Source organism: Garra rufa, unplaced genomic scaffold (assembly GCF_049309525.1).
Source record: "Garra rufa unplaced genomic scaffold, GarRuf1.0 hap1_unplaced_002, whole genome shotgun sequence".
Classification (NCBI taxonomy): domain Eukaryota; kingdom Metazoa; phylum Chordata; class Actinopteri; order Cypriniformes; family Cyprinidae; genus Garra; species Garra rufa.
The window spans coordinates 10,948,074-10,974,898 of NW_027394277.1; the positions used below are offsets into that span (position 1 = coordinate 10,948,074).

At 35.7% G+C, this 26,825-nt stretch overlaps 1 protein-coding gene across 1 annotated transcript in view; it reads right to left on the minus strand.

Moving 5' to 3' along the window:
• Positions 1 to 8,468: 8,468 nt before the first annotated feature.
• The window catches only part of LOC141305353 (netrin receptor UNC5B-b-like), a 29,635-nt gene continuing 11,278 nt past the window's right edge, over positions 8,469 to 26,825 (minus strand). The window contains exons 11-22 of the mRNA XM_073832464.1: positions 26,187 to 26,354; positions 25,918 to 26,082; positions 23,492 to 23,524; positions 19,623 to 19,817; positions 18,972 to 19,334; positions 17,584 to 17,671; positions 16,644 to 16,812; positions 16,230 to 16,469; positions 15,991 to 16,140; positions 12,963 to 13,127; positions 12,671 to 12,849; positions 8,469 to 10,709 (exon numbers count right to left, since the gene is read on the minus strand). Of these exons, the coding sequence (XP_073688565.1) occupies positions 10,544 to 10,709; positions 12,671 to 12,849; positions 12,963 to 13,127; positions 15,991 to 16,140; positions 16,230 to 16,469; positions 16,644 to 16,812; positions 17,584 to 17,671; positions 18,972 to 19,334; positions 19,623 to 19,817; positions 23,492 to 23,524; positions 25,918 to 26,082; positions 26,187 to 26,354 (2,081 nt within the window). The 3' untranslated portion in view covers positions 8,469 to 10,543. The remainder of the gene's footprint in view (positions 10,710 to 12,670; positions 12,850 to 12,962; positions 13,128 to 15,990; positions 16,141 to 16,229; positions 16,470 to 16,643; positions 16,813 to 17,583; positions 17,672 to 18,971; positions 19,335 to 19,622; positions 19,818 to 23,491; positions 23,525 to 25,917; positions 26,083 to 26,186; positions 26,355 to 26,825) is intronic.

The following is a 26,825-nucleotide window of genomic DNA, read 5'->3' on the forward strand; positions in this document are numbered from 1 at the left end:
GAAACCCTCCTAAACATCATGTGGTGATGTAGGGACTATTGACTTTTTTTAGGCTTTCTGACCCTAAGACTCAACTAATCTCTGCAGTTCTCCAACTGTGATCCTTGAAGAGTCTTTGGCCACTCAAACTTCCCTCCTTACCATGCATTAGGACGACAGACACATAGCCTCTTCCAGGCAGATTTGTAACATTTTCTGTTGATTGAAATGTATTAATTATTACCCTGATGGTAGGAATGGGGATTTTCAATGCATTAGCTCTTTTCTTACAGCCACTTTCTATTTTGTGAAGCTCAGCAATCTTGTTCCGCAGATCAGAACTATATTCTTTTGTTTTACTCCTTGTGATGGACAATTAAGAGAATTTGGCCTTTGTGTTCCTCATATTTATAATCCTGTGTGACAGGAAGTCATAGCTGGACAATATTATGCTCCTAGTCACCCTGGTGTGCTTGTAAATGTAAATATAAATGGGAATATAGAGAAATTTTACTTATAAGAATTTCTAGATGTGCAAATAATTGTGGCTAATGTGAACTAGAGGAAAACTTTTTTTATAAAGAGATTTTCCTCCCACTTTCCATTGTTTTACTTCAATGAAAGGTTAGAACTTTGTGAATTTTTCGAATGAAAGTTCAAAAGGATAAACAAGCTGCTTTTGCTCATAATTACCAAGGGTGCCAATATTTGTGGAGGGCACTGTAGTACTATCAATTTTGAAATAAGGTTGTGCTGCTTAATATTTTTGTGTAATGTTTTTTTGATTTTTAATTCAATTGTTTGATAAATCAAAGTACAAAAAATATAATTTATTTGAATTGTATAAATGTCTTTACTATCACTTTGCATTCTTGTTAAATAAAATAATTATTTTTTTTCTAAATATTTTTTTTTGAGCCCCCCCCCACTTTTGAACGGTGATGTATACCCTTGCTGTTTGTTGTAAGAGGGCAGTTTTGTTTTCTATGATACGTCCCCTTTAAATCCTGGTTACTATACAGCAGATCCAAAAGCCTATATACAACGTTAGGAAGCACTGAGAAGGAAGAAGAGGGAAAAACAGCTGGAAGCAATTACACCAGGCCAGAGACTTATGTGCCAGGCAGAGGGGACAAAAAAAGCAACTTGAGAGGGGGAACGTCTGAGAACACAACTCTTTTGTCCTGCCTAACTTTATGTACAGCTTGTCTACAACTTCACACAATGCGAAATGTGTAAGAGTGTAATATAAGCAATTTACATCACAATCGACACATTGGTAACAGTAACAGCACATTCTGTTTGCTCAGCATCATCACAGCTGATACATTCACCATGTGGAAAGGACTCAACATCATATGGAGATTAACCTGCCTGTTGTGAAACACTTGGAAATTGTACAGTCATGTCATAATCACAAAATAAATCATACTACTTTGTGTTACGGTCCTGATAACCCTGTCTTTGATGACTGGCTTATTGCATTTAAAAAATATATACTTCAGAGGGCTTCCGGCATAAGATTGTCTGTTTTGGAACGTGATTTAGGAATATTTAAACCCTCTTTGTGAATACAATCTTTAAATGACATACCAGCGATTTATTTATTTTCATGCTAAAAATATCTGCTGGCATTTCCTTTGTCAACCAGTCACTGTGGTGTTCAGAGACGGACTTAACATAGGCTTAAAGAACACATCCAAAAGATATAAAAGGGGAAAAAAGTGTACATGATACACGTATGAGTCATAAACTATGCTTAAAATGTCAAATTTAATACTTTCTGAATTTGCTCTACAAAAATTCCCAAATAAGGTCAAATTGCAAATTTAAGGATTAAAGATTCCATCATTCTTAAATGACTGTTTATAGATTAGTGATTCAAGTTGTCTGTCAACACTGAAATCAAACAAGTTTTCACAAGTTAACCTTTTTTCACATTTGTTGCTATGTTACTCTCTAGCCTGTGGCAACAAAGAACACAAACTTCAGCAAGTATGAGCAAATGTGTATGAGAGTCTGCAAACTAAAAAAGAAAAAAACTGCTATGGAGAAGTCATCTGCGTGACTCATGGAAAGTTCATTACCATGGAAGACTTTGCACAGTAAAACTTGCCACATGGAAGAAAAAAAATGCCTTCTGATCCAAACCAAATGCTCAGTAGTTTAAGACCCAGCTAGGTTGGACTGCAGCATAGCACTCAGAAACATAGGAAACTCATCTAAGGTGCTACTTTGGACTGTCTAGCGTCTTTTGCCAGCATAACCTACAAGTTTAGACAAGGTGGTTGGGTGTGGCAGTGAGATTTTAAAGGCTTTCATGTCTAACTCTGCACTTCACTAACATTGCAGCTCCTAAAAGTTCACAGAGCTTTCACAAAACTACGAGACTTACTTAGGTTTATCATTTAAACTGCAGTGATTTCAGCTTCAGCCGTTTGTGTATACAGTAAATAGCATGCAAGATTGCAGGGAAACCCATCCCACCCACTCAGCAAACACCCACCTACACCTCCTTCACCAGCAGGAATGTAAAGAAATGTCTTTTCTTTGAGAATGCTTGCCATATTATGACTTGTGAGAATAAAAACAGTGGCGGATGCAAACATACTTGTCTTTTCCAATGGTTTCATAGTCTTTCACAACCACATCAATGAATGATGAGGAATCCAACGGGGTGCCTTTCAAATCAAACTCAATGATCTGAAATGCAAAACCAGGTCTTGGTTATTCGCATTTAACAATGACATAATTTTAGTGTCCAGCAAAAAATAAAACACTATGGCTTGTACTGACCTCATTCCACACAGGATTTAATTCCTTATCAATGGCTTTTGTTTTCTTTTTTTCACCTAAAAGTTGAAATGAGTAAACTGTTAAACTATATTATGACCTACATTAGTTATGATAATAATGTAATTTGTAAATGTGTTTATTCACTTCACTTTTTGTTTAAAGATTATGTTTAGCTTTCAGGACTACATGTAAAATGTGCTTTATATAGGAATACCTAAAAACAACAATTGCACATTTTTACTTTCTACAGTGTAGGGGAGGGACGTGTTTCCCTAATCATGGGTCATTCCAATCCCTTATATGGAAATTTGCTGTTCTTTTCCATGTAAGCAAACATGTCCCAAATGTATGAGACCAAAACTTACTTTAAAATGTTACGTTGTTTTAGAAAACGTAGTACATATTTAAAAAGGCATCGAGAGCTTAACTTTTAGTTCAACTCCGTTAACTTTTTGAATTGTTTAATTAGGTCTTTAACACACCATTTAACACGATAAATGCAAATAAATAGCAAATTAATTAAAAAAAAAAAAAATAACGACTTAGCCTACCTTTAAAGATGATTGCTGTTATAGGATCTGGACTTCCAAGAGTTTTTTTAGGAATCCCTTTGGCGGATTCAACAACCACCTTCAACATGCTGGTAAATGTTGTCAATTACTGTTGCACAGAAGTCATCGACCTCACCTAATAGATTAACTTCATCATCAAGAGCAGAAACATTGACCATCAGAGAAGGAAGTGTCAGTCGGAGAGATGAGAAGCGCTGAATGAGAGGAGGGACCATGCCTGTAGTCTAGTTACAGGAACCTCAGGAAACTTTTTCCTTTTATATTAAACATTAAACATATGTTTTACTATTATTTTCTTTGGATGCTTAGAATTAATATATATATAACGTTACGCCTGTTTGCTTTGAGAAGCTAGAGTGAATTTAGTAAGGCAAAGTTAAGGTTTAATTTGGTGGTGGCTCTCGGGGTTGCGGATTTAGCAGAACCGAGGAAAAGCAGTGAAGATACAAAACCATAAGAACTAACGTTAAATGTAACAACAGTTCTGAAGCGAACACTTTCCATTACACTGATGTGTGTCTATATTATTTACACGCAAACATTGGAAATTATTTGAATAACAATGTACCTGAACTCAGGCTCCACCGTGTGGCGGCATATTAATTTACATCGACTCGTTTACATGTACAAGACTGACATTTATGAAAAGCGATTTAAAAATGGAAAAAAACAAACACGACGGATCACTCCTGCTAGCATTAGCTACGCAACAACAACACACGTTTTCTGTGTATCATAGTTTTGTATCATATGTTTCATTTGTGTTTTCAAATGTTTCAATAACCATAAAAGTTACACTACAATCTGTCAGGGAAAAGTTTGGCGAGCAAAAGTCGCGTTCACCCGCTTAGTAAAGGGTAGCTTTTGTTAAAGGTACACCAGTCAAATGTTTTTTAAGACGTCTCTGCTCACCAAGCCTGCATTTATTTTGATCCAAAATCATTAATATTGTGAAATATTTGCACTATTTAAAAAAAGTGTTCTATTTGAATATATTTTTAAATGTTATTTATTCCTGTGATTTGCTGTTCAAGAAAGATTTTTTTATTATTGTTATCAATATTTAGTTGAGTACAGTTGAGTGCATTTTTAGGATTCTTTGATGAATAGAAAGATCCAAAGATCAGCATTTATCTGAAATAAAAAGCTTTTGTAACATTATACACTATACCATTCAAAAGCTTGGAGACAGTATAATTTTTTATGGGGGGAAATTATAGAAATGAACACTTTTATTTAGCAAGAATGCTTTAAATTGATCAAAAGTGATGATAAAGACATACTCTGAACTAACTTCATCAATAAACCTGAAAATATTACTCAGCTGTTTTCAACTTAATAATAATAAATGTTTTTTGGAGCAGCAAATCAGAATATTAGAATGATTTCTGAAGGATCGTGTGACTGGAGTAATCATGCTAAAAATTCAGCTTTGAAATCACAAGAATAAATTGCATTTTAAAATACATTCAAATATAAATCAGTTATTTTAAATAGTAAAAATATATCTAAATTTTACTGTTTTTGTGAGCAGAACAGGCTTATTTAAAAATCTTACAGTCCAAAATCTTTTGACTGGTAGTGTACTTTACTCATAAAATGAAAATCATTCATCATAATGTTGTTCAAAACCTTTCTGGAACGACATGAGAATGAGAAAATTATCTTTCATTTTTACTTTTACATTTTCATTTATTTGCATTTATTGATTTAGCAGACACTTTTATCCAAAGCGACACACAACTGATTCCCCTGCAGAAAAAAAAAAAATGCTAAAACCAGCCTAAACTGGTTTGCTGGTCTTGGTTTGAGCTGGAAGAAGCTGGTTTTAGCTGGTCTCCCAGCCTGGCTAGGCTGGTCAGGCTGTTTTTAGCTGGTTGTTCTAGCTAGTCTGGACCAGCCTGACCAGCTGAAGTGGCCAAAACCCCTCTAAAGCCTGCTGACCAGCTGAAACCAGGCTGGATGACCAGTTAAAATCAGCTAAGGCTGGTTTAGCTGTTTTTTCCCCCCAGAAGGGCCATCAAAAATAGACAAATAAACACAAGATCGTACTCATAATACAAAGTGTCAGACATTGTTCAGATTAGTACAAGATAGAACTAGAGAGTTTTTTTATCCGGATAATTTATAAATGTTATACTGAAAACATGAATATTGTAATTATTTGAGACTTTGTTTTATACTACATGAAATTCTTCATAGAATCACACGACAACCTGTGTAGTTCCTTTAACTACCAGACGGTGGTGGTAAATGACAATATACATAATAAATTAGGCTGAAGTGTATTTTTGTCTCAAGCCAAATATTCCACGTGTATATTTGAAAAGAATCTGTTTTTGTTATAAATTTACAACGACACAATGGTCAGCTAATCCGTAAAACTAATAATATCACGTGGGAAATACAATTTTCCAAATCCATACGAGAGACGTACTTCTTTATTTAAATAACTTATTGTGCTGAACAGATTCATAATAAAGTTGGACTGAACGAATGTCTGTCTGGCAATTTATTTGGTGTATTGTTAAGTGCTGAAAAAGCCTGTGAATTGCTCTAGGGAAAGATGGAATAGATACTCCGAGCAGAAGGCAATATATGATTACATGTCTATTCAACCATTTTAACCAAATGATGAAACAGGTCTCTTGCTCAAACCAAAAAGCCCACTGCAGCTGCCGAGGGCGATATCCAGACACTAAAAACCTTTTCACTCTCTCTCAATCGCTCTTGCTTCCTCTCCAGGGCATTATGAACACTTTTATCTCCGAGATAAACGGAAGAGTGCATCCTCTCCACATCTCTGTAACAAGTCTATAAAGACTGAGGGGAAAAGGTTCTTCACCCTGTAATGCATTTAATATGTCTTTAAAAAGCTTCAACTGGCGATACCACAATCTGATTAGGCCTACTATGAGAATGAAATAGTTAGCGCTTGACTTTAACTTTGATTTTATGATTTAATGCAGAGATTATCCTGAAAAAAAAAAACCTTCTCACACTTATAATTTAAGATTCTCGCAATTGCGAATTTACATCTCGCAGTTCTGACTTTTTTTCTCAGAATTGCTTCATATAAACTTGAAATTCTGACATTTTTCTCACAATTGCTAGCTACAAAGTCGCAAATGCTAGAAAAAATCCAGAATTGCTAGATATCCCTGCTGAAAAAAACAGCATGCTGGTTAGGTATGTTTTGGTGCTGGGATGCTGGTTTTAGCTGGTTTATGCTGGTTAATGCTGGTCCTTTGCTGGTTAAACCAGCTAAAACCAGCTTCCCAGCACCAAAACATACCTAACCAGCATATGCTGGTTTTTCAGCAGGGATTATGGGACATAAACTTACAATTGCGAGAAATAAAGTCAGAATTGCAAAATATACTCGACTCGTATATTCGTAATTCTGTCTTTTTTTCTAGCAATTGCGACTTAGCTAGCAAGTGTAGCTTTTTTTTCTCTCGCAATTTCGAGTTTGTATCTCGCAATTCTGACTTTGTATCTCGCAGTTTTGACTTCTTGTGATATAAACGTACAATTGCGAGTCTTAAAGTCAGAATTGAACCGATGTTATGCGACAAAAGCGTAATCTTTTCCAATTTTTCAACAGTTGTGAGTTATTAGGTCATAATTGTGAGATATAAACTTTCTGTGAACATATCAGTCTTTTATTTTCTCCTCAGAACTGGACTTTATAATTCACAATTGCGAGTTTATATCTCACAATTCTGACTTTGAAAAAGGAATATTTCGCAAAACAGCAATGGAAATGTTTTTTTTTCCTATTTACAGGTCATATTTTATTAAATATAGCCAAAATCCCACAAAAATCTGTTGCAATGACTTATTGCGAGAGGAAAAAATTATGTTTTAGTCGCATAACATCAGTTAATGGAAACGTCGTCATTTCGTAATACTTTTTAATCGACATTTATAAAATTCCACCAAAGTTTTGCGCAAATCTGTAATGGAAACGAGCCTAGTAACTTACAATTGCGAGAAATAACATCAGAATTGCGTGATATACTCGTACATCGCAATTCTGTCTTTTTTTCTCGCAATTGCGACTTTGTAGCTAGCAATTGTTACTTTTTTCTTGCAATTGCGACTTTGTATCTCGCAATTCTGACTTTTTTCTCACAATGCAGAATATTTTCTCAGTATTTTTATACAAACTCGGAATTCTGACTTCTTTTCTCAGAATTGTGATATAAACGTACAATTGCAAGTCTTAAAGTCAGAATTGTGAGATATAAACTTGCAATTGCAAGTTATAAAGTCAGAAGGTCCATTTCCATTAAAGATTTGCACAAAACTTTGGCGATATTTTATAAATGTCGATTAAATAGAATTGCGTTTCCATTAACCGATGTTATACGACTAAAACTTAATTTTTTCCTCTCACAACAAATCATGGTAACAGATTTTTGTGGGATTTTGGCTATATTTATTCGAATGTGACCTGTAAATGCGGAAAAAAACGTTTCCATTGCTGTTTTGCAAAATATTCCTTTTTCGAATTGCCTGAAAAACCACCTCATACGAGCGTAAAAACTTTTTTGTGATATATGAGAGTTTTTGCGCAATTGACGCTTTTCCATTAGGCCTATTTTTAATTAGCAATTTCATTTTGCGCAATTTAAGGGGTAATGGAAACGCAGCTACTGTGACTTTTTCTCGCAATTGTGAGTTTGCATCTCGCAATTCTGACTTTTTTCCTCGCAATTGCGACTTTGTATCTCGCAATTGCGAGAAAAAGTCAGAATTGCGAGATACAAAATCGCAATTGTGAGAAAAAAAAAGTTAGAATTGCATTTATATCTCGCAATTCTGACTTTATTTCTCGTAATTGTGAGTTTATATCCCAAAACTCTAAGCAATTCTGACTTTATAACCTGCAATCGCACATTTATATCTCACAGTTATGAGCAAAAAAGTCAGAATTGTGAGATAATAAGTCATAATAACCATTTTTTTATTCAGTGGTGGAAAGAGGCTTCCATACTGTACAACCATTTTCAAAAGTGACACAAAAACACACTTGTCTTGTTAAACTAGGAAATATAATTTATTGCATAAAAATTATATTTAGTTACAGTAAGAAGTCTAAACATTTATGTACAGTATTACTTTACAGCATTACATGGAAAAAAAAAAAACCTCATGACTTCTTCTGTACCTTCTTTGATATAAAATAACATCTGAAAAAAAAAGAAAAAGGTTAAGTTTCGGCCACACTTGAGAATCCATAAACAGCAACTACCATCCAGAGAGAAGCAAAGCCCATTTAGCTTTACATGTAACATGTTTAAAGGCGTTTTCATGTAACATTGACCGAGAGACGACTGAAGACATTTCAGAGCCATTTAAAAGCTTCAGAGTTCAGAATCCATCAGGGAATTTCAATGTTCTAGGCAGCCTTCGTCATATAGAATCCTCAGAACTCGTTCACTGTGAAGACGAAAAGCTTCCAAAACAAGGGATCCCTGACCCACAATTACAGTCGTTTTGTTTGCATTTATTATGGCTGAGAGGCCTAAGAGGTCCAGTTTTCCCCAGCTTAGTTACAGCAGTGATCAGAAAAGGGAAAGCAGTACGATTCCCATTCCACGTACTTCATACACGAGACATCAAGACGTCCACAGATTCACTTTTTGTTGTGCACTTGCATAGTACTTATAATAGGAAAAGGATGAACAACAGATATGATGAAGTCTGTTCATCCATATACACTGTAGCACTGACTCATACACACAAACACACACCTCAGCTTTTTTAATTCATACCTTTACAGGTATGAACAGATACTGCACTTTTTTTGTTTATTTGTTGCTAGACATTTGAATACTTGTGATGAAAAAAAAAAAAAAAAATGGACTAACATCCACTTCAACTGATTATATGACTTCTGATAATAAGCAGTACATGGCTTTCAGGCTTACTCAAGGGAAACCCATTAAAACCTGAAAGTCAAAACAGACAATAAAGAGCAAGTGGGTCATACTGCAATCAACAGAGCACTTACGCCACCTCTCAAGGCTACTATTTATAATTTAAACAGCACGACTGACTGGCATCAAACCCCGAAAAGGGCTTTCTGCCATCCGCGCAATTTTCATCCTATTTAACCAGCGCAGCATATTTGCAGTACGCATTCCCCAGAAGGATCAAAGCACGTTTAACCTCAGCGTAACATTTCGATTTCATCCCATCTCAGTTTCAATGACCAAAAAAAGCCTGCTTTTATTTGTGAAGTACATCACAAATATTTAAATGGACATTTATACTGCAACCCCGCCTAAGTTCAGTCAGAGAGACGAATGCAGCGACGCAAAACAATGCCGTTACAAACAGAAAACTGAAAACCAATAATCCACAAATAGGGATAATAACTTAAAAAAAGTCCGTTCCCTATAGGAAACTAATATTGAATATAAAAAAGGTAGAGGCTAATGAAAGTATGATCAGAGATCCAGCAAGAAGTTTGGTCCTCTGCTAACGAGAACGCACAAATTCATTCCTGTATGCTATTCCAAAAGACACACACACACACACACAGAAAATAGCACTTCAAACTAAAGTCAAAGTGAAGCTCTGAAGCATGTGATTTGTTTCAAGAAACTGAAACCATTATGAAAGCTAATTTTAGTGCAGATGATCATAGCTCCTTGTAGTTGGCCTGTTTATCCAGGTTTCCATCTCAACTGTTGTTTATTTGTGTGCGAGCACGTTTCCTGAGGAGCTTGGTGCACTGCTGTTTTACCGGACGCAGAATCTCAGTGTCTTTAAGCATCTAGCGGTCGCTAGGAAACAAAGCCAGCGGCTTGATGTGCAATGGCGTTTGATCATGTACTTTCACACTTGGTATGTGTAGCAGGGAATCAGTGTGTATCAGTATGATGCAACTATCATTTAATCATGAACCGTGCCAGCAAACACGAGCCTTCCTTTTCAAACAACATCTCTGTTTTGTGATTGCAGCTTTGTCACGTTTGCTACATTTCGATATGTATTATTCGGAGATCATCCAGAGCGTCCGACCCCAGCTCATAGGCATCGCGATCCTTGGAATATTCTGCTTGAGCACAAAGGAACTGAGGTAAAAGGCAAGTTGTAACGATGCACTGGAACGCAGTTTCCATCCGCTTGCATTAATTCTAGGTTTTTAGTGGCCTTTTTCGCACTTTTTGATTTGCCGATCAGCAATCTCCGTCCGTCGTCATGACAACCAAGACCTCACTCTTGCCCATCTCTTCAAGAGCTGTCGCCAGGGAGACCAGGTCTGCGTCACCCTGGTGACAAGCTTCCCACAGGTCTAGCAGCACACCTGTGGGGCTGGGTTTGGTTGCAAAGTAGTTGAGATACCTGAGGGAGAGACGAGATGAAATTATTCTCTTCATCTATTGTGTTGAATATATGTGACCCTGGGCCACAAAACCAGTCCATTTTTTTGAAATTGAATAAGCTTTCCATTAATCTATAGCACGATATTTGACCAAGATACAACTATTTGAAAATCTGGAATCTGAGGGTGCAAAATAATCTAAATATTGAGAAAATCACCTTTAAAGTTGTAAATGGAGTTCTTAGCAATGCATACTAATCAAAAATTAAGTTTTTATATATTTACAGTAAGAAATGTACAAAATATCTTATAATTAAATAAAATACTTATAATTCTTATGTTTTTTTGCATAAAAGAAAATTTTGTCATTTTGACCTAGACAATGTATTTTTGGCTATTGCTGACAAAGAAATGATCAGTCTATAATTTTAATGGTAGGTTTATTTGAACAGTCAGGGAATGAATAACAACAACAACAACAACAACAACAACAACAAAATCCAGAAAAACGCATTTCAAAAAAGTCATAAGTTGATTTGCATTTTAATGAGTGAAATGAGTATTTGACCCCTTTGCAAAACATGACTTAGTACTTGGTGGTAAAACCCTTGTTGGCAATCACAGAGGTCAGACGTTTCTTGCAGTTGGCCACCAGGTTTGCACACATCTCTGGAGGGATTTTGTCCCACTCCTCTTTGCAGATTCTCTCCAAGTCATTAAGGTTTCGAGGCTAATGTTTAGCAACTCAAACCTTCAGCTCCCTCCACAGATCTTCTATGGGATTAAGGTCTGGAGACTGGCTAGGTCACTCCAGGACCTTAATGTGCTTCTTCTTGAGTCACTACTTTATTGCCTTGGCCATGTGTTTTAGGTCATTGTCATGCTGGAAAACCAATCAATGACCCATTTTTAATGCCCAGGCTGAGGGAAGGAGGACCCAAGATTTGACGTTACATGGCCCATCCATCGTCTCTTTGATGTGGTGCAGTTGTTCTGTCCCCTTAGCAGAAAATCACCCCCCAAGCATGTTTCCACCTCCATGTTTGACAGTGGGGATGGTGTTCTTGGGGTCACAGGCAGCATTCCTCCTCCTCCAAACACGGCAAGTTGAGTTGATGCCAAAGAGCTCGATTTTGGTCTCATTTGACCAAAACACTTTCACCCAGTTCTCCTCTGAATCATTCAGACGTTCATTGAGCCTATACATGTGCTTTCTTGAGCAGGGGACCTTGTGGGTGTTGCAGGATTTCAGTCCTTCACGGCGTAGTGTGTTACCAATTGTTTTTCTGATGACTATGGTCCAAGCTGCCTTGAGATCATTGACAAGATCCTCCCGTGTAGTTCTGAGCTGATTCCTCATCGTTCTTATGATCACTGAAACTCCACACCGTGAGATCTTGCATGGAGCCCCAGACCGAGGGAGATTTACAGTTATTTTGTGTTTCTTCCATTTGCGAATAATCGCACAAACTATTGTCAGCTTCTCACCAAGCTGCTTGGTGATGGTCTTGCAGACAATTCCAGCCTTGTGTAGGTCTACAATCTTGTCCCTGACATCCTCGGACAGCTCTTTGGTCTTAAATGGTGGAGAGTTTGCAATCTGATTGACTGATTGCTTCTGTGGACATACAGGTAACAAGCTGAGATTAGGAGCGCTATCTTAAAGGAAGTGCTCCTAATCTCAGCTTGTTACCTGTATAAATGACACCTTGGAGCCAGAAATCTTGCTGATTGATAGGGGATCAAAAACTTATTTCACTCAATAAAATACAAATCAATTTATGTTTTTCACTGTTCAAATAAACCTACCATTAAAATTCTAGACTGATAATTTCTTTGTCAGTGGGCAAACGTACATAATCAGCAGGGGATCAAATTATTTTTTTCCCTCACTGTACACCTGTGTGACATATGACTGGTTTTGTGGTCCAGGTTCACGTATGATTTTTTTTGGTCCTTTGAAAGATGAATGCAAATTTACCTGTCGAAGTCCAGCCTGCGAGCCAGCATTCTCCAGTCACAGCCGCGTGCGCTGGGGGCATCCAAACTGGCACAAATTTTCTGGCGTATGGAGACGGGCAGTCGGAAAGCATACGGGCCCACTTGAGATGAAGGCAGACACGAACCGCCTGCTGGCAATGGTGAGTGGGGGGGCAGAGTCTGAAAAGACGAAAAGACAAACACAAAGGAAAACAAGTCAGTGGCAGTTTTTTTATGTTATTAAATCATTCTTGGCAATAAATAATGTATCTACAGCCTGCTGTTTTCTGTACCTCTTGGATGTCAGTGTTAAGTTGGAATATCTGTCCTTCCCCCTCCACCTGTCTGACACAGATCTTGCAGGTGAGCTGGGAAACCACCAGGCTTCCTCTCTCCAGACTGAAGGTGCAATGTAACGGCCGCTGACTCCCACTCCAAATGTGGTAGAACGGGATTTCCTGGGAAAAATGATACACACGATTAACAGAAAGGAACACTGGGAATTACATCTGTGGATCCTCAAATGGGTAACATTTTAATAATACTTGTATGTACATATAATTCAATACGTCTACATATTTTAAAAATATAATATACACAACTGTTTAAAAGTTTGGGGTCCTTTATTCAGATCTATAACATTATAATATAATTTAAAACATTATATTGTAACATGATTTCTGAAGAATCATGTGACACTGAATTGACCTTATGCACGAAGCGTTCTTTAGAACTTCCGCATAAAGATAAGCCAGCTCATAAACTTCCGCAGAAGCTCATTTTATGTGTGCTATATATTAGGTGGCCACACTTGAGACTCATCTACTGCCTCGTTCTTATCAGAAACTGAGAAAAATTATAATTGCAACATTATAAACAATGTTAGCGGCATGAACAATCAGTTTCATATTATTTAACAACATATAATTTAAATGCGAGTTTGGTAATCCCGTACTCTCCATATCTGCATAGTTGTATATTTAAATGCTGACAGCTAAACACTATCATAACGTGTTTAGGCTAACGTTAGTTCTCTGCAAGGACATCTTAATCGTATGCTTAATAATCACTAACTTGCCTTCATGAACACATTTTTAAAATCTTGCAATATTTTAAAGCCTTTATTATTTTCTAACTCTACAGCTGTGAAATAAAATGTACTTCAAGGACTCACTTTTCATTCATAAAAACGGCATCGGAAAAAATGACTTTTCACTGAAAACGTCTATTTTTTGGCTAAAATAATATGGAATTACCCATATAACCAATAGATGGCAGCAGAGGATTATTTATTATGCAGCTGCCTCTCCCTATATTTTTCAAGACGTCTTGCTTTTCGATTTATTATAAAATTACTAGTATAATAAATTGTAGTACTTTTACCGCCCTTAAGTATATAGTATAGCAAGTGCAGAAAATCATTGCTCACATACAAACAGCCTATAAGGGTGAATAATTTAAATACTAATATATAGTTCACTACAAATACCTTAAATATTGATGGTATAATAATTAAATAATGCACTCAATATGAATCGATAGGAATTTGAAATATTTTATAAAATTTAATTACTCTTTTATTAAGTTTTATCTGAACTGTAAAACCTATTAAATAGCCTATTTTTAACCAACACATACTTCTTACTGCTGAAGTTTTGTTACTCTGAGTTAAGTCTGAATCATTTAAGCTCTTTTTTTTTTGACATCAGCTTGTCAGATGTTTGGTCCGGTTATTACTGTCAATCATAGCAATGACTGGCGCATATTTAGCAGATTTACTCGCGCATTTTTTTAAACTGGCATTTGTCATTCTTGAAACGGTGCATGGACGTTTGGTCCTCTTAGACAAACAACACTTTTCTTCGATTGTGAATGGATTATGTAGAGAAAACGAACAAAGTACGCTCATATTACGGCACAGTACAGTTGACCGGAAATGACTTAGCTGGCTTGACTAAACAAGGAAGTAATCCGTGCATATGGTCAATTCTATGCAAGCCTGTTTCCATCACTAATTAAAAAACAAAAAAGGTAATTGCGACTTTTTATATCACAATTCTGACTTTTTTTTCACAATTGCGAGGTATAAAGTCAGAATTGTGAGATATAAACTTGCAGTTATGACATTTTTCTCAGAATTGTGATATAAATATAAATATAAACTCATATTAGCCCCCCCCCCCATTACTGGACTCGCAATTGCAAGTTTATATCTCACAACTCAGAGAAAAAAATCAGAATTGCGAGAAAAATGTCAGAACTGGGAGGAAAAAAGTAAACCTGCTAGAAATTGCTAGAAAAAAGTCAATTGTTAGATATAAACCTGCATTTGTGAGAAAAAAAGTCAGAATTGGAAGTTTATATCTTGCATTTCTGACTTTATTTCTTGCAACTGCAAGTTTATATCATGCAATTCTTAGAAAAAAGTCAGAATTGCAAGAAAATATCAATTCTTGATCTTGTCTTTCTAGCATGTACTCATCTAACAATACCTGATACATGGTATTTTCGAGCACTTCCCACTTCGATCTGACTCTTAGGATGAATCGCTTGTTGTTCTCCCCAATTGTCGCTTTGGATAAAAGCGTCAGCCAAATGAATAAATGTAAATGTAAATATAATGTAATGTAAATAAATCAGAATTGCGACATAAACTTGGAATTACAAAAAAAACCCCAGAAAAATCTGAATTGCGAAAAAAAGTCAGAATTACGAGATATAAACTCAAAATTGTGAGATATAAACTTGGAATTGCAAGAAAAAAAATCAGAATTGCGAAAAATAAAGTCAGAATTGTGAGATATAAACTCGGAATTGTGAGAAAAAAGTAAGAATTGCGAGAGAAATCAGAATTGCAAGATAAACTCGGAATTGCAAGAAAAAAGAATTGGGAAATAAAAACTCGGAATTGGGAGATACAAACTTTTGAGAAAAAAGTTAGAATTGGAAGTTTATATTGCAATTTTGACTTTATTTCTGAGAACTGAAAGTTTATATCACGCAATTCTGAAAAAAAAAAAGAAAAAGTCAACTCGCAATTAGCTTTTTTTTATTCAGTGGAGGAAAAAGGCTTCCATAGAATTCAGCTTTGTCATCACATGATTAAATTAACATTTTTAAATATATTAAAATAGAAAACACTCATTTTAAATTGATATAATATATCACAATAAAAATTTTAATACATTTTGCAGTCTTGGTATTTTAAAGATATTTTTAAAATCTTTTAAGGAAAATTGTTTTACAGATAAAGCATTTTAAATGTAAAATATTAACTGTAAATTCTACCCATATAACCAATAACAATAGAAAATCTCTCACCTGATATTTAGCCAGGAGTTTACTTCTCCAATGAGAATGAGGAATGTCATGGATTGATAGCCGCAGGTTGTGGTAACTATCCTTAAAGAGGAGGGGTTTAGGATCCTCTAGTAATACCCCACCCAGACTTCGCTCAACCTCTAATACTTCCTACAAAAAGAGGACAAGATTTTAGCTTGTTTCTAAACTAAACAATTTATTGGCATAGTAAAGCCATTGAGCCGGGCAGACAAACAGACCTTAAGGGCATGTGGGGTATCCTGTATGCAGTAAACCCTCAGGCTATAGTCCAAGGAGAGGCACGGAGCCCGGGGAGCAAAGAGGGCCAACTGCAGCCTCTTACAGGCTGGCCGAGGGGGAGCCGACTGTCCCACCAAACCATACGTCCCCAGCTGCTCCATCAGAATATGACAGCTTTGCTCCTCCACCTGTAGGTAGCATGGTGTTGTCAGACTCTCCTCTCCCACTGTTAGCACCTCCTAGTGGACAGGAAGAAAAGAGTACGTTAGAACACGCATCCTGATTTATTTCATCATCCATTAAGACTCATTTATCCACATCACTATTTATAAAATGCTCTCCATTCTGCTTCACTGATTCCCTGTCATTATCTTATGATCTAGCCTCTCTCATTTTTGACACATCATCCTCACCTCCCAGGCGCCTTGATGGTTCTGCATTTTAAGGGTGAGGGTCCAGTCTGGGGGCTCTAGCTGGGCGCAGTGAGGTAAAGTGAGGACTACAGGTCTGCTTAGCAGCATGCCAGAGGGTCCACAGCTCACCACCGGACTTAATACCGTTTGACTACCATCTGACGGCAACCTGACACAAAACACAGAGCAAGAGAGGTTAGCAGCTCTAATTCACAATGACGTTCATGCCCCTAGCCAAATTCAATACAAATTAAAGAGCACAACATCAAGAACACAACAGTTTGAACTCTCTTCATCTTTAGAACTCAAATTAGGATATTTCTGATGAAATCCGAGAGCTTTCTGACCCTGCATAGACAGCAATGCAGCAACTGACACGTTCAGGGCCCAGAAAGTTTGGAATTATATAAGGATGAGTGATTAATGACAAAAAAATTTTTTTTGGGTGAACTGCCTCAAGGAAGCTCAAGGAAAAGGACTAGGATGTGTTCAACCAGAGCTATGGCTCTGACAGTAATTATTAGTGTTTTGAGAGCATTTATGGCAGCTACAAATAGTGAGAAACACAAAGCTTGCATTCTGCAAGCTATGAAGGCGCAGTGATATTTATATATTTCATATTTGACAATAAAAACAAACACTGTAAAAAAAGAGAGAGTCTCAGCAAAAAAAGTCAGAGCTCAGACAACCATTCAGTGTTTTTAAGACACATTTGTTTGTTTTTGTTTTTCCACTGTGTCATGTTATTTTCTTCCTAGCGCTGCCATTAGGGTCACAGCGTTTGTGCAGTCAATATTGCTCTGCAGGGGCTGTTGAGATGTCTTGAACTGGACTATTTGCAAGTACACAAAGTGACAGATAAATGCAAGCGCTATATGTTGGCAAATGACAGTGTGATGGGGGCAGGGCACTGAGAAACAGTTTTAAGTGGCTGACTTACGTCGTTTTCTCCCATTTGTTAATAATGAGATACATCTCGTAGAACTTGCCCTGAGGAATCGTCCCTGGTGGAACCAGCAGGCTCACCCCTGGCAGGGGAAAAGGAGATTAAACAGAGGGAGGATTAAAAAAACAATGTTTTTAATTTAATAGCTTGAGTATATCATTACAGTATTTTTGCACTGTAATGTGAGCTAACAGGATTTTGAGAGCAGCAAATTTTTAAAACAGCAAATCCATGTGTGTGTATACACAGTTGCAATCAAACATTTACATACACCTTGTGGAATCTGCAAAATGTAAATTATTTTACGAAAATAAGAGGGATCATACAAAATTCATGTTTTTTTTAATGTAGTACTGACCTGAATAAGATATTTCAGATGTTTATATATAGTCAACAAGAGAAAATAATAGTTGAATTTATAAAAAGTAACCCAGTTGAAAAGTTTACATACACTTGATTCTTAATATTGTGTTGTTACCTGAATGATCCACAGCTGTGTTTTTTTGTTTAGTGATAATTGTTCATGAGTCCTTTTTTTTGTCCTGCTGTTCTTCAGAAAAATCACACAAATTATTTGTTTTTTAAACATTTTTGTGTATTTGAACCCTTTCCAACAATGACTGTATGATTTTATAATCCGTTTTTTCACATTGATGCTTCAGAAAGAAAACCAATGCATTAAGAGCCAGGGTGTAAACTTTTGAACAGAACGGAGATGTGTACATCTTTCTTATTTTGCTTAAATATCTTCTTTTTTTTTCATTTAGTACTGCCCTTCAGAAGCTATAGAAGACACTTACATGTTTCCCAGAAGACAAAATAAGTTAATTGACCCTGATCTTCAAATTCAAAAAGTTTTCACCCCCGGCTCTTACCGCCTTGTTTTTTCTTCTGGAGCATCTGTGATCGTTTGAACCTTCTGTAATAGCTGCACATGAGTCGCTCAGTTGTCCTCAATGTGAAAAGATGGATCTTAAAATCATACAGTCATTGTTGGAAAGAGTTCAAATACACAAAAATGCTGAAAAACCAAAGAATTTGTGGGACCTGTAGAATTTTTCTGAAGAACAGCGGGCGGTTTAACTGTTCAGGACAAATAAGGAACTCATTAACAACTATTCCTAAAAAAACAGCTGTGGATCATTCAGGTAACAACACAGTTTTATGATTCAAGTGTATGAAAACTTGAATCTTTTATCTAAAATTACTATCTTTTATGTGAACAACATCTTTTATGTGAAATATGTTATTCAGGTCAGTACTGAATAAAAAAAATAGTATGATCCCGCTTATTTTGGTAAAATAATTAACATTTTGCAGATTCTGCAAGGTGTATGAAAACTTTTGACTTGATTTACACCAGTGTCAAATCCAGCTTCTACCTGTATTAGGGATGGTAAGACGGCCACCAAGAGAACCGAGTGTGGCGCTGGCACTGTGACTGGGCTCCCTAGGCAATGTATGCCCATGGTGGTCTTTAGGTCCAGAGCCCACGGTCTTCAGGCTCATGATCTCCCCGTCAGTAGAGCCCGGGCCTGCTGGCAGCTCAAGGGAGGACATGGTAGAGGAGTTGTACACCTTTATCTTCAGGCTAGGAAGTGGGTCCAACAGGGGAGATGTAGTCATAGGGATCTTATGCTGGGAGTCCAGGGTGGCCTGCTGCAGTGAGAAAAGCGGCCCGCGGAAGGTTCCAGCACTGGCTGTGAGGTCAGGAGGGGCTGTCGGATTCAGTAGGTGTGGATTATCTAACAAAGTAGAGAAGCGAAAAGAGAGAAAGAAATGTTTCAGGCTAGCTGCAAAGTTACGAGAGGATTTGCCTAAGAAATGAGAGTATTAAAGTGAAGAGGATTTAAAAAGGGAGCCATATAAACAAGTTATAGCAGATTAAATAGTTTGGGGAGAGCAGGTGACAGCAAGAGAAAGGATTAAAACTTAACATACATCGAGTTTATATTAGGTTTGAAGGTGTGAGAGATGGAGTGAGAATGAAAAACGGAAAAGAAAAAAAAAAGGTGAGGAAACAGATGTCTCACCCTGTCGTGGAGGTTTGTAGTTGCCAGGGTGGAAGGCAGCGGTAAGGGCTGAGGATGAATCTGTGATTTCACCATGAAGATGACGGCAGCTCCGACGATAGACCAGGATGCCCACACACAGCACGAGGATCACACACAGCAGCAAAGCCCCCACCAGTCCCGCGTACACCGCTAAACCAGCTCCGGAACCCAGAGCTGTGACACATACAGGTACAGATTTATTCATATGCAAACCTGTTACAGATGTAAATTAATACATTATGCACTACAGAAGTGTGATCAAAGGAAATATGCATAGGTTGGAAGGAGTAGAAAGGTTAGTGCCCAGACTTTTAACTAACAAGATAAAGCCAAGGATTGCAGCTTGTTCTGGTCAAGAGTCACCCACTTAGACACCAAAATGGCTGTTCGAATGACATAAAATGACCATTCACAGATTATTTTGTCTATATGCATTACTTCAACTGATTTCTAAGAAGTTATGTGGCGCAGGTCAATCCGGTTGTAACCGATGTTTATTTAAATAAATAAATAATTAAATAATTAAATAAAATGTAAGTAACACATAATCATAAATAAATATATAAATAAATACATAAAAAGTATTTCATGACTTGTAGATAATTTTAAAATGGACTGTTTATTAAATAAATAAATAAATAAATAAACTATGTAAGTGACCTATAATCATAATAAATAAATAACCAGTGACTGCAGACACTCTTTGCTCTTAATGATATTTAAAAAATAATAAAAATTATTTTAATAACAATTAATTCACAATAATAATAATAATAATAAATAATTATAAAATTACATATACGTTTTATAATTATAAAATAATAATTAAATACAAATTCCCAAAGTTACAAAAAGTGTCAAGACAGTAAATGATTAAAAAAATCAACTATTTATTTAAATAAACAAACAAATTAACACATAAATAAATAAATAAATAAATAAATATTCATGCCTGTAGACTGTTTATTAAATAAAGTTACCAATAATCATAATAAATACATAGTATCTGCCTGTAGGTAATTTTAAACTGGACTGTTTAATAAATAAATAAATAAATAAATAAAATCTCATGCCTGTGGAAAATAAATAATATAAATAAAGTATGTAAGTAACCAATAATCAAAATTAATTATTATTATCTTTATTTAATTATTTAATAAATAAATAAATAAATAAAGTACATAAGTAACCAATAAAAAAAAGGTATCTCATGCCTGTAGATAATTTTAAAATAGATTGTTAAATAAAAAAAATAAATAAACAAAATACATAACAAATAATTATAAATAAATAAATAAACAAGTATATCATGCCTGTAGATAATTTAAAAACAGACTCTTTATGAAACAGACAAACAAACAAATAAATAAACTAAGTAAGTAACCAATAGTCATAATAAATAAATAAATAATGTAATACATAAATAAATAGTATCTCATGCCTTTGGATAATTTTAAAAAGGATTGTTAAATACATAAATTAAATGTAACAATTTTTTTTAAATAAATGAAAAGTATCTCATGATTGTAGATAAATTAAAAATAGACTGTTTATTAACCCCCCCCCCCAAAAAAAAACCCCTAAGTAACCAATAATCATAATAAATAAATAAATTCTTACATAAATAAATAAATTCAAAAAAGTTACTGTAAAAAGTTACTCATGCTTTGTATTTCATAGCATCAGGCAATCAGATTGTAACTAGTTATTGCAAACACTGGTTGCTATTTTTGTGATCAGTAAACTGATTGTGGGTGGTCTGTGGATAATAATGAGGGTCTAAAACTCAAACATGTATGAACAGTTGGGGGTGCTGTGGATCTAACAGTGCATTGTGGGACTCTCTGCGACTCTTGATCCCTGGCTTTTTTTATTCAGCCAACGCTGAATTAAGTACAATATTTACATACCATAGTACGCTATAAAAAGGTTTAAGGAGAAGAGGAGAGACAGGAGTGATCACAAAGGCACTGCACCCAAGAGACACAGAGGAGAAAAAAAATGAGGAAGAGAGCAGATGCGTGTGAAGAGTGAGAGTGGGCAAAAGGGCTCACGTGGCAGGACGGAAGTGAATCCGACAGCCGTCTTAACTTATTATAGCAGAAGGAACCACGCCGAATTAGGTGCGTTACTTTTTGGTCTCTCAAGTGCTGAATGTCACATTGATCTCAGAATATTAGCATCACTTGAACTGTAAGCTACACTATTGATCGCTTTGGGCCAGTAAGATGCACAGTCATTAACTTCAATGTCTTCAAAAAGCACTCTATTTCTGAACCAAGATTGCATATGTATTATACATTATCTTCCAGGAATGCCTATACACATTTTCCTCTGTGTGTGTGTATGTGTGTTTACAAATTGCATATGCTATGCAGAACAAATCAGTGTGAAGTCATTATTTTAGTTTTCTCTGTGCATAAAAAGTATTCTCATAGATTCATAAAATCATCACATGGACGATTTTAATGATGTCCTTACTACCTTTCTAGACCTTGAACGTGGTAGTCGCATTGTTGTCTATGCAAGGTCGAAAGCTCTCGGGTTCATTCATCGCTAAAGATGAATGGGCAAAAATACCAGTGGAGACATGCAAAAAGCTGGTCAGCAATTCTAGGAAGTGTTTGATTCCTATAATAGCCAAAAATTCTATTGATTATTGAGAAGGGTATGAATAAATTTGGACCACTTTTTGTTCAAATGTCCACAATGATGGAAACATCGTCTTATCATCTTTTGGGAGAAGCCTGTGTCATTTCCGGTCAAAAAAAAAAAAAACTTGCTGGTTGAATAAAAGTAACTTTAAGTCAGAATTTGCCAGGGGTATGAGTAATTTCAGGCTTGACTGTATATAGATTAATAGGTAACACTTTACAATAAGGTTCTTTAGTTAACATTAGTACCACATTAGTTAACATGAACTTATAATGAACTGCACTTATACAGCATTTATTAATCTTTGTTAATGTTAATTTCGATATTTACTAATACATTATTAAAATCTTGTTAAGTAAGGGATAATGTACAGGCAGCCGGTAGTTATCGCAGAAATAAGCCCCGACAGTGTGATCAGGACCCGACACGAAGCGGAGGGTCTTGTATCACACTGAAGGGGCTTATTTCGGCGATAACTACCGGCTGCCTGTACATTATCCCGCTTATTACACGGCTACTTGCCACATAAGGAAAAAACTGGACATGAATATGAATTTGAAACTTTTTATTGGCATATTTGTTTTAAATTAACATTTTTATGCTTCCGCGAAACGATATAGTACCACGTGACTAACATTCAAACTATGTATGTTAGTAAGACAATTTAAATAGATTAATGTCGAAATTTTCCATTGTTAATTGTGGTTGTCCAGTGTTTGTCACAAGATGGCGCCAAACGGTAATCTTTGTTGGCACGGAGGGATTTTATACATGCAAGTAGTACCGGCTATGCGTTATTACTTTGGAGCGGTGATTATTTGAAAAGAACGAACCTGCAAATGTCTCAACTGACCAATCAGAATCAAGCATTCCAAAGAGCCGTGTAATAACGTTAGTTAATGCAATGTGAACTAACATTAACTAACAATAAACAACTGTATTTTCGTTAACTAACGTAAATGAACATTAGTAAATACAGTAACAAATGTATTGCTCATGGTTAGTTCATGTTAGTTAGTACATTAACTAATGAACCTTATTGTAAAGTGTTACCGATTAATATTTCCAGTCACTTTTCCTTGGGTTTCCCAGACACAATCACATAAGTAGCCAGACGCACAAAGAGAGAGGATAAAAAGTGGATACAACAGAGTGTCAAATAAAAAACTTACGATATTAAAAAGAAAACTTACGATGGTTTGCTTGTTCAATAGAAACCTTTTTATCTGTTAGGAAAAAAGGCAAAAAACAAAGAAAAAACAAGAAAGAATGAACATGAGGATGGATGAGCAAAGTTATGAGCGTAGATCAGAGATGACTGCAAATGAAAGTGGAATAAATAATCAATAAATGCAAATACAAGACTCAGCAAATGAAACATCAAAGCATAAACTCAGAACTCATAGGTTTATGGCGGGCAGAGCAAAAGTAAATATCTTAGAGCTCTCAAGGGACGTAGGCACTAGAGGAATCATTTGTGAGGAGATATATATATATATGTGTGTATGTGTGTTTGTCAATGCTGCATTATTGATGCTTGAATCTGGGTTGTGCTCCAAGTTTAAGCCCAGACAGACCGCAGTAAAACTTGCAGTCTGCGCTGTGTTCTGGCTGAATAGTGTGTGCATGTGTGAGTGTGAGTGTGTGTGAGCAAGCTATTGATGTTCTCCTGAGATAATTCAATCCTGTCAGCTGTGCTCTTCCAAAACCAGCCCTGGGATGAGCACCCAGTGTCAGGATGAATCTGGCTCACCATCACATGGCTGATGTGTTTCTTCACTTGCTAGTATTAAAGTACATTTTGTCTGGCTGCCCAAACATCACCGATTACCCTCTTGTCCATCTGTGCTCACAGCCATGTGCTAGCTCATTTTCTGAGGGTGTGAGGACTAGTGTTATAATGTTTTATTTTTTATTTTTTTACTAAATAAAATTTAGAAACACTGCCTTGGCAACTAGCTGAAACTTTAGTGAGGAACAGGTTTATATATCTGTTTTCCATTTTAATATACTTTAAAATGTTTATTTCTGCGATGGCAAAGCTGAATTTTCAGCAGTCTTCAGGTTTACATTATTCTTAAGAAATCATTTCTTGAATGAAAAACCAAACTGTGATTTCTCTCTCTCTCTTTTTTTTTTAGTTCTAGTAATTTTGTTGGTTGCTTTTGTCATTTGCTGTTCAAACGTTTGGGATCATATTTTTAAAAGAAGTATTTTCTGCTCATTAAGGCTGCATTCATTTGATTAAAAACAGAAAAAAACTGTCATGTTGCAATTCTATTTTTAATATACTTTAAAATGTAATGTATTCCTGTGATGCAAAGCTGAATTTTCAGCATTACTCCAGTTTTCAGTGTCACATGATCCTTCAGAAATTATTCCTTGAATGAAAAATCAAACTGTGATTTCTTTTTTTTGTTTTGTTTTTAGTTTTAGTAATTTTGTTGTGTGCTTTTGTCATTTGCTGTTCGAAAGCTTGGGTTCAGTACGATTTTTAATGTTTTTTAAAGAAGTATTTTCTACTCATCAAGGATGTGTTAATTTTATTAAAAATACAGGAAAAAACTGTAATACTGTGAAATATTACTGCAAGTTTTCTTTAAAATATAATCTATTCCTGTGATGCAAAGCTGAATTTTCAACATCATTACTCAAGTCTTCAGTGTCACATGATTCTTCAGAAATTATTTTAATATGCCAATATTACCAATATTGGAAACATTTGTGCTGTTTAATATTTTTTTGGGGAACCTGTGATACTTTTTCAGGATTATTTGATGAATAAAATGTTAAAAAGAACAGTATTTATTCCAAATATAATTTTTTGTCAAAATATACACCACTTTTTAAAGTTTGGGTTAAGTACATTTTTTCTTTCTTTCCTTGTTTGAAAGAAATCAATACTTTTATTCAGCTAGGATGTGTTGAATTGATAAAAAGTGATAGCAAAGACTTACATTGTTAGCAAAGATTTATATTTTTAATATATGCTGTTCTTTTTTTACTTTTTAGTCATCAAATAACCCTGAAAAATCATCACAGGTTCCAAAAATATATAAAGCAGTTACTGTTTTTAACAGTGATTATAAATCCGCATATTAGAATGATTTCTGAAGGATCATGTGACACTGAAGACTGGAGTAATGATGCTGAAAATTCAGCTTTGCATCACAGAAATAAATAATATTTTAGTATATCAAAAGAGAAAACTTATTTTAAATTGAAATAATATTGCATATTATTACTTTTTGTAATTTTCTGTATTTTTGATCAAATAAATGTAGCTTTGATGAGCATAAGAGACTTTAAAAAACATAAAAAAATCTAACTGATCCCAAACTTTTAAATGGCAGTGTATATATCCATATCTAAATACTAAATTTGTATTCAAGTTTTAGTTGATCAGGTTAAACTAAATGAAACTAAAACTATTTTTTTTTTGGTTTACTCTTTATTTTAAGAGTCAAACTTTTCTTTTTACGGTTTAGATTGTAGTCAACTATAATAATAATCCTGGTGAGTACCAGCTTCAAATCAGTCACTTATTATTTGACTGGCTGAGTCACGTTTCATTAACGCTGACATTTTGTCACTGATGATGCTGAGTCATGTGACTTACTGCGGGCACACAGTCCTTCGGTGCAGTTTTTGCTCTCCATCATGCTGCCGCTGCAGTGACGTCCTCCGTTACGAGGCGGAGGCGCCTGACATTCACGGCTTCGCCAGTGTGTGCACTCTGTCCCACACGCTGACCACTTGGCCCACTCCGTCCAGCCTCCATCCACTAGGAAAACACATAACAAGCAATTATGCAGTGAATCATACATCTATTACTGGATCATGTGAGTTTGTTAGTGCTTATATAGTGCGCTGTGTAAGTTTGTTCACCTGGACAGAGGGTGGTGCAGGTGACTCTCTGGAATGGCGGGCCGTCACAGAAGGCTCCTCCATTGAGCGGTGCTGGATTGGTGCAACTGCGTGTCCGTCGCTGCCAACCCCGCCCACACTGTGCATTACACTCTGACCACTCTGTCCAGGATGACCAGCCCCCACTCACTAAGGAGAGTCAGATACACATATACATGAGACACATATACACATGCAGGTATGATACAGATACAGACATGATTTGCTCTGAGGAAAATATAGCCTGTTAGATACACTCACTGGACTATTAAAAAACAATTAGCAATGCAAAATAAACTACAACAAGACACAATTTACAAAAGGGCTGCATATTATATCATACATGAGAGATAATGTGCCGTCAGCATGTCAAAATCCCACTTATTACACAGCTGCTTACCAAATAAATTAATAAATAAACATGAAATATTGATTTTGTGCTGAAATGTTATGTACCCTACCTTTCTAAAATTTGGGGTTGTTAATGTTTTTAATGGTTTATGCTCATCAAGGAACCATTTATTTGATCAAAAATACAGTAAAAACAGTAATATTGTACAATATTCTTACTTTTTTATTTTAATATATTTTAAAATGTAATTTATGCCTTTGGTAGCCATT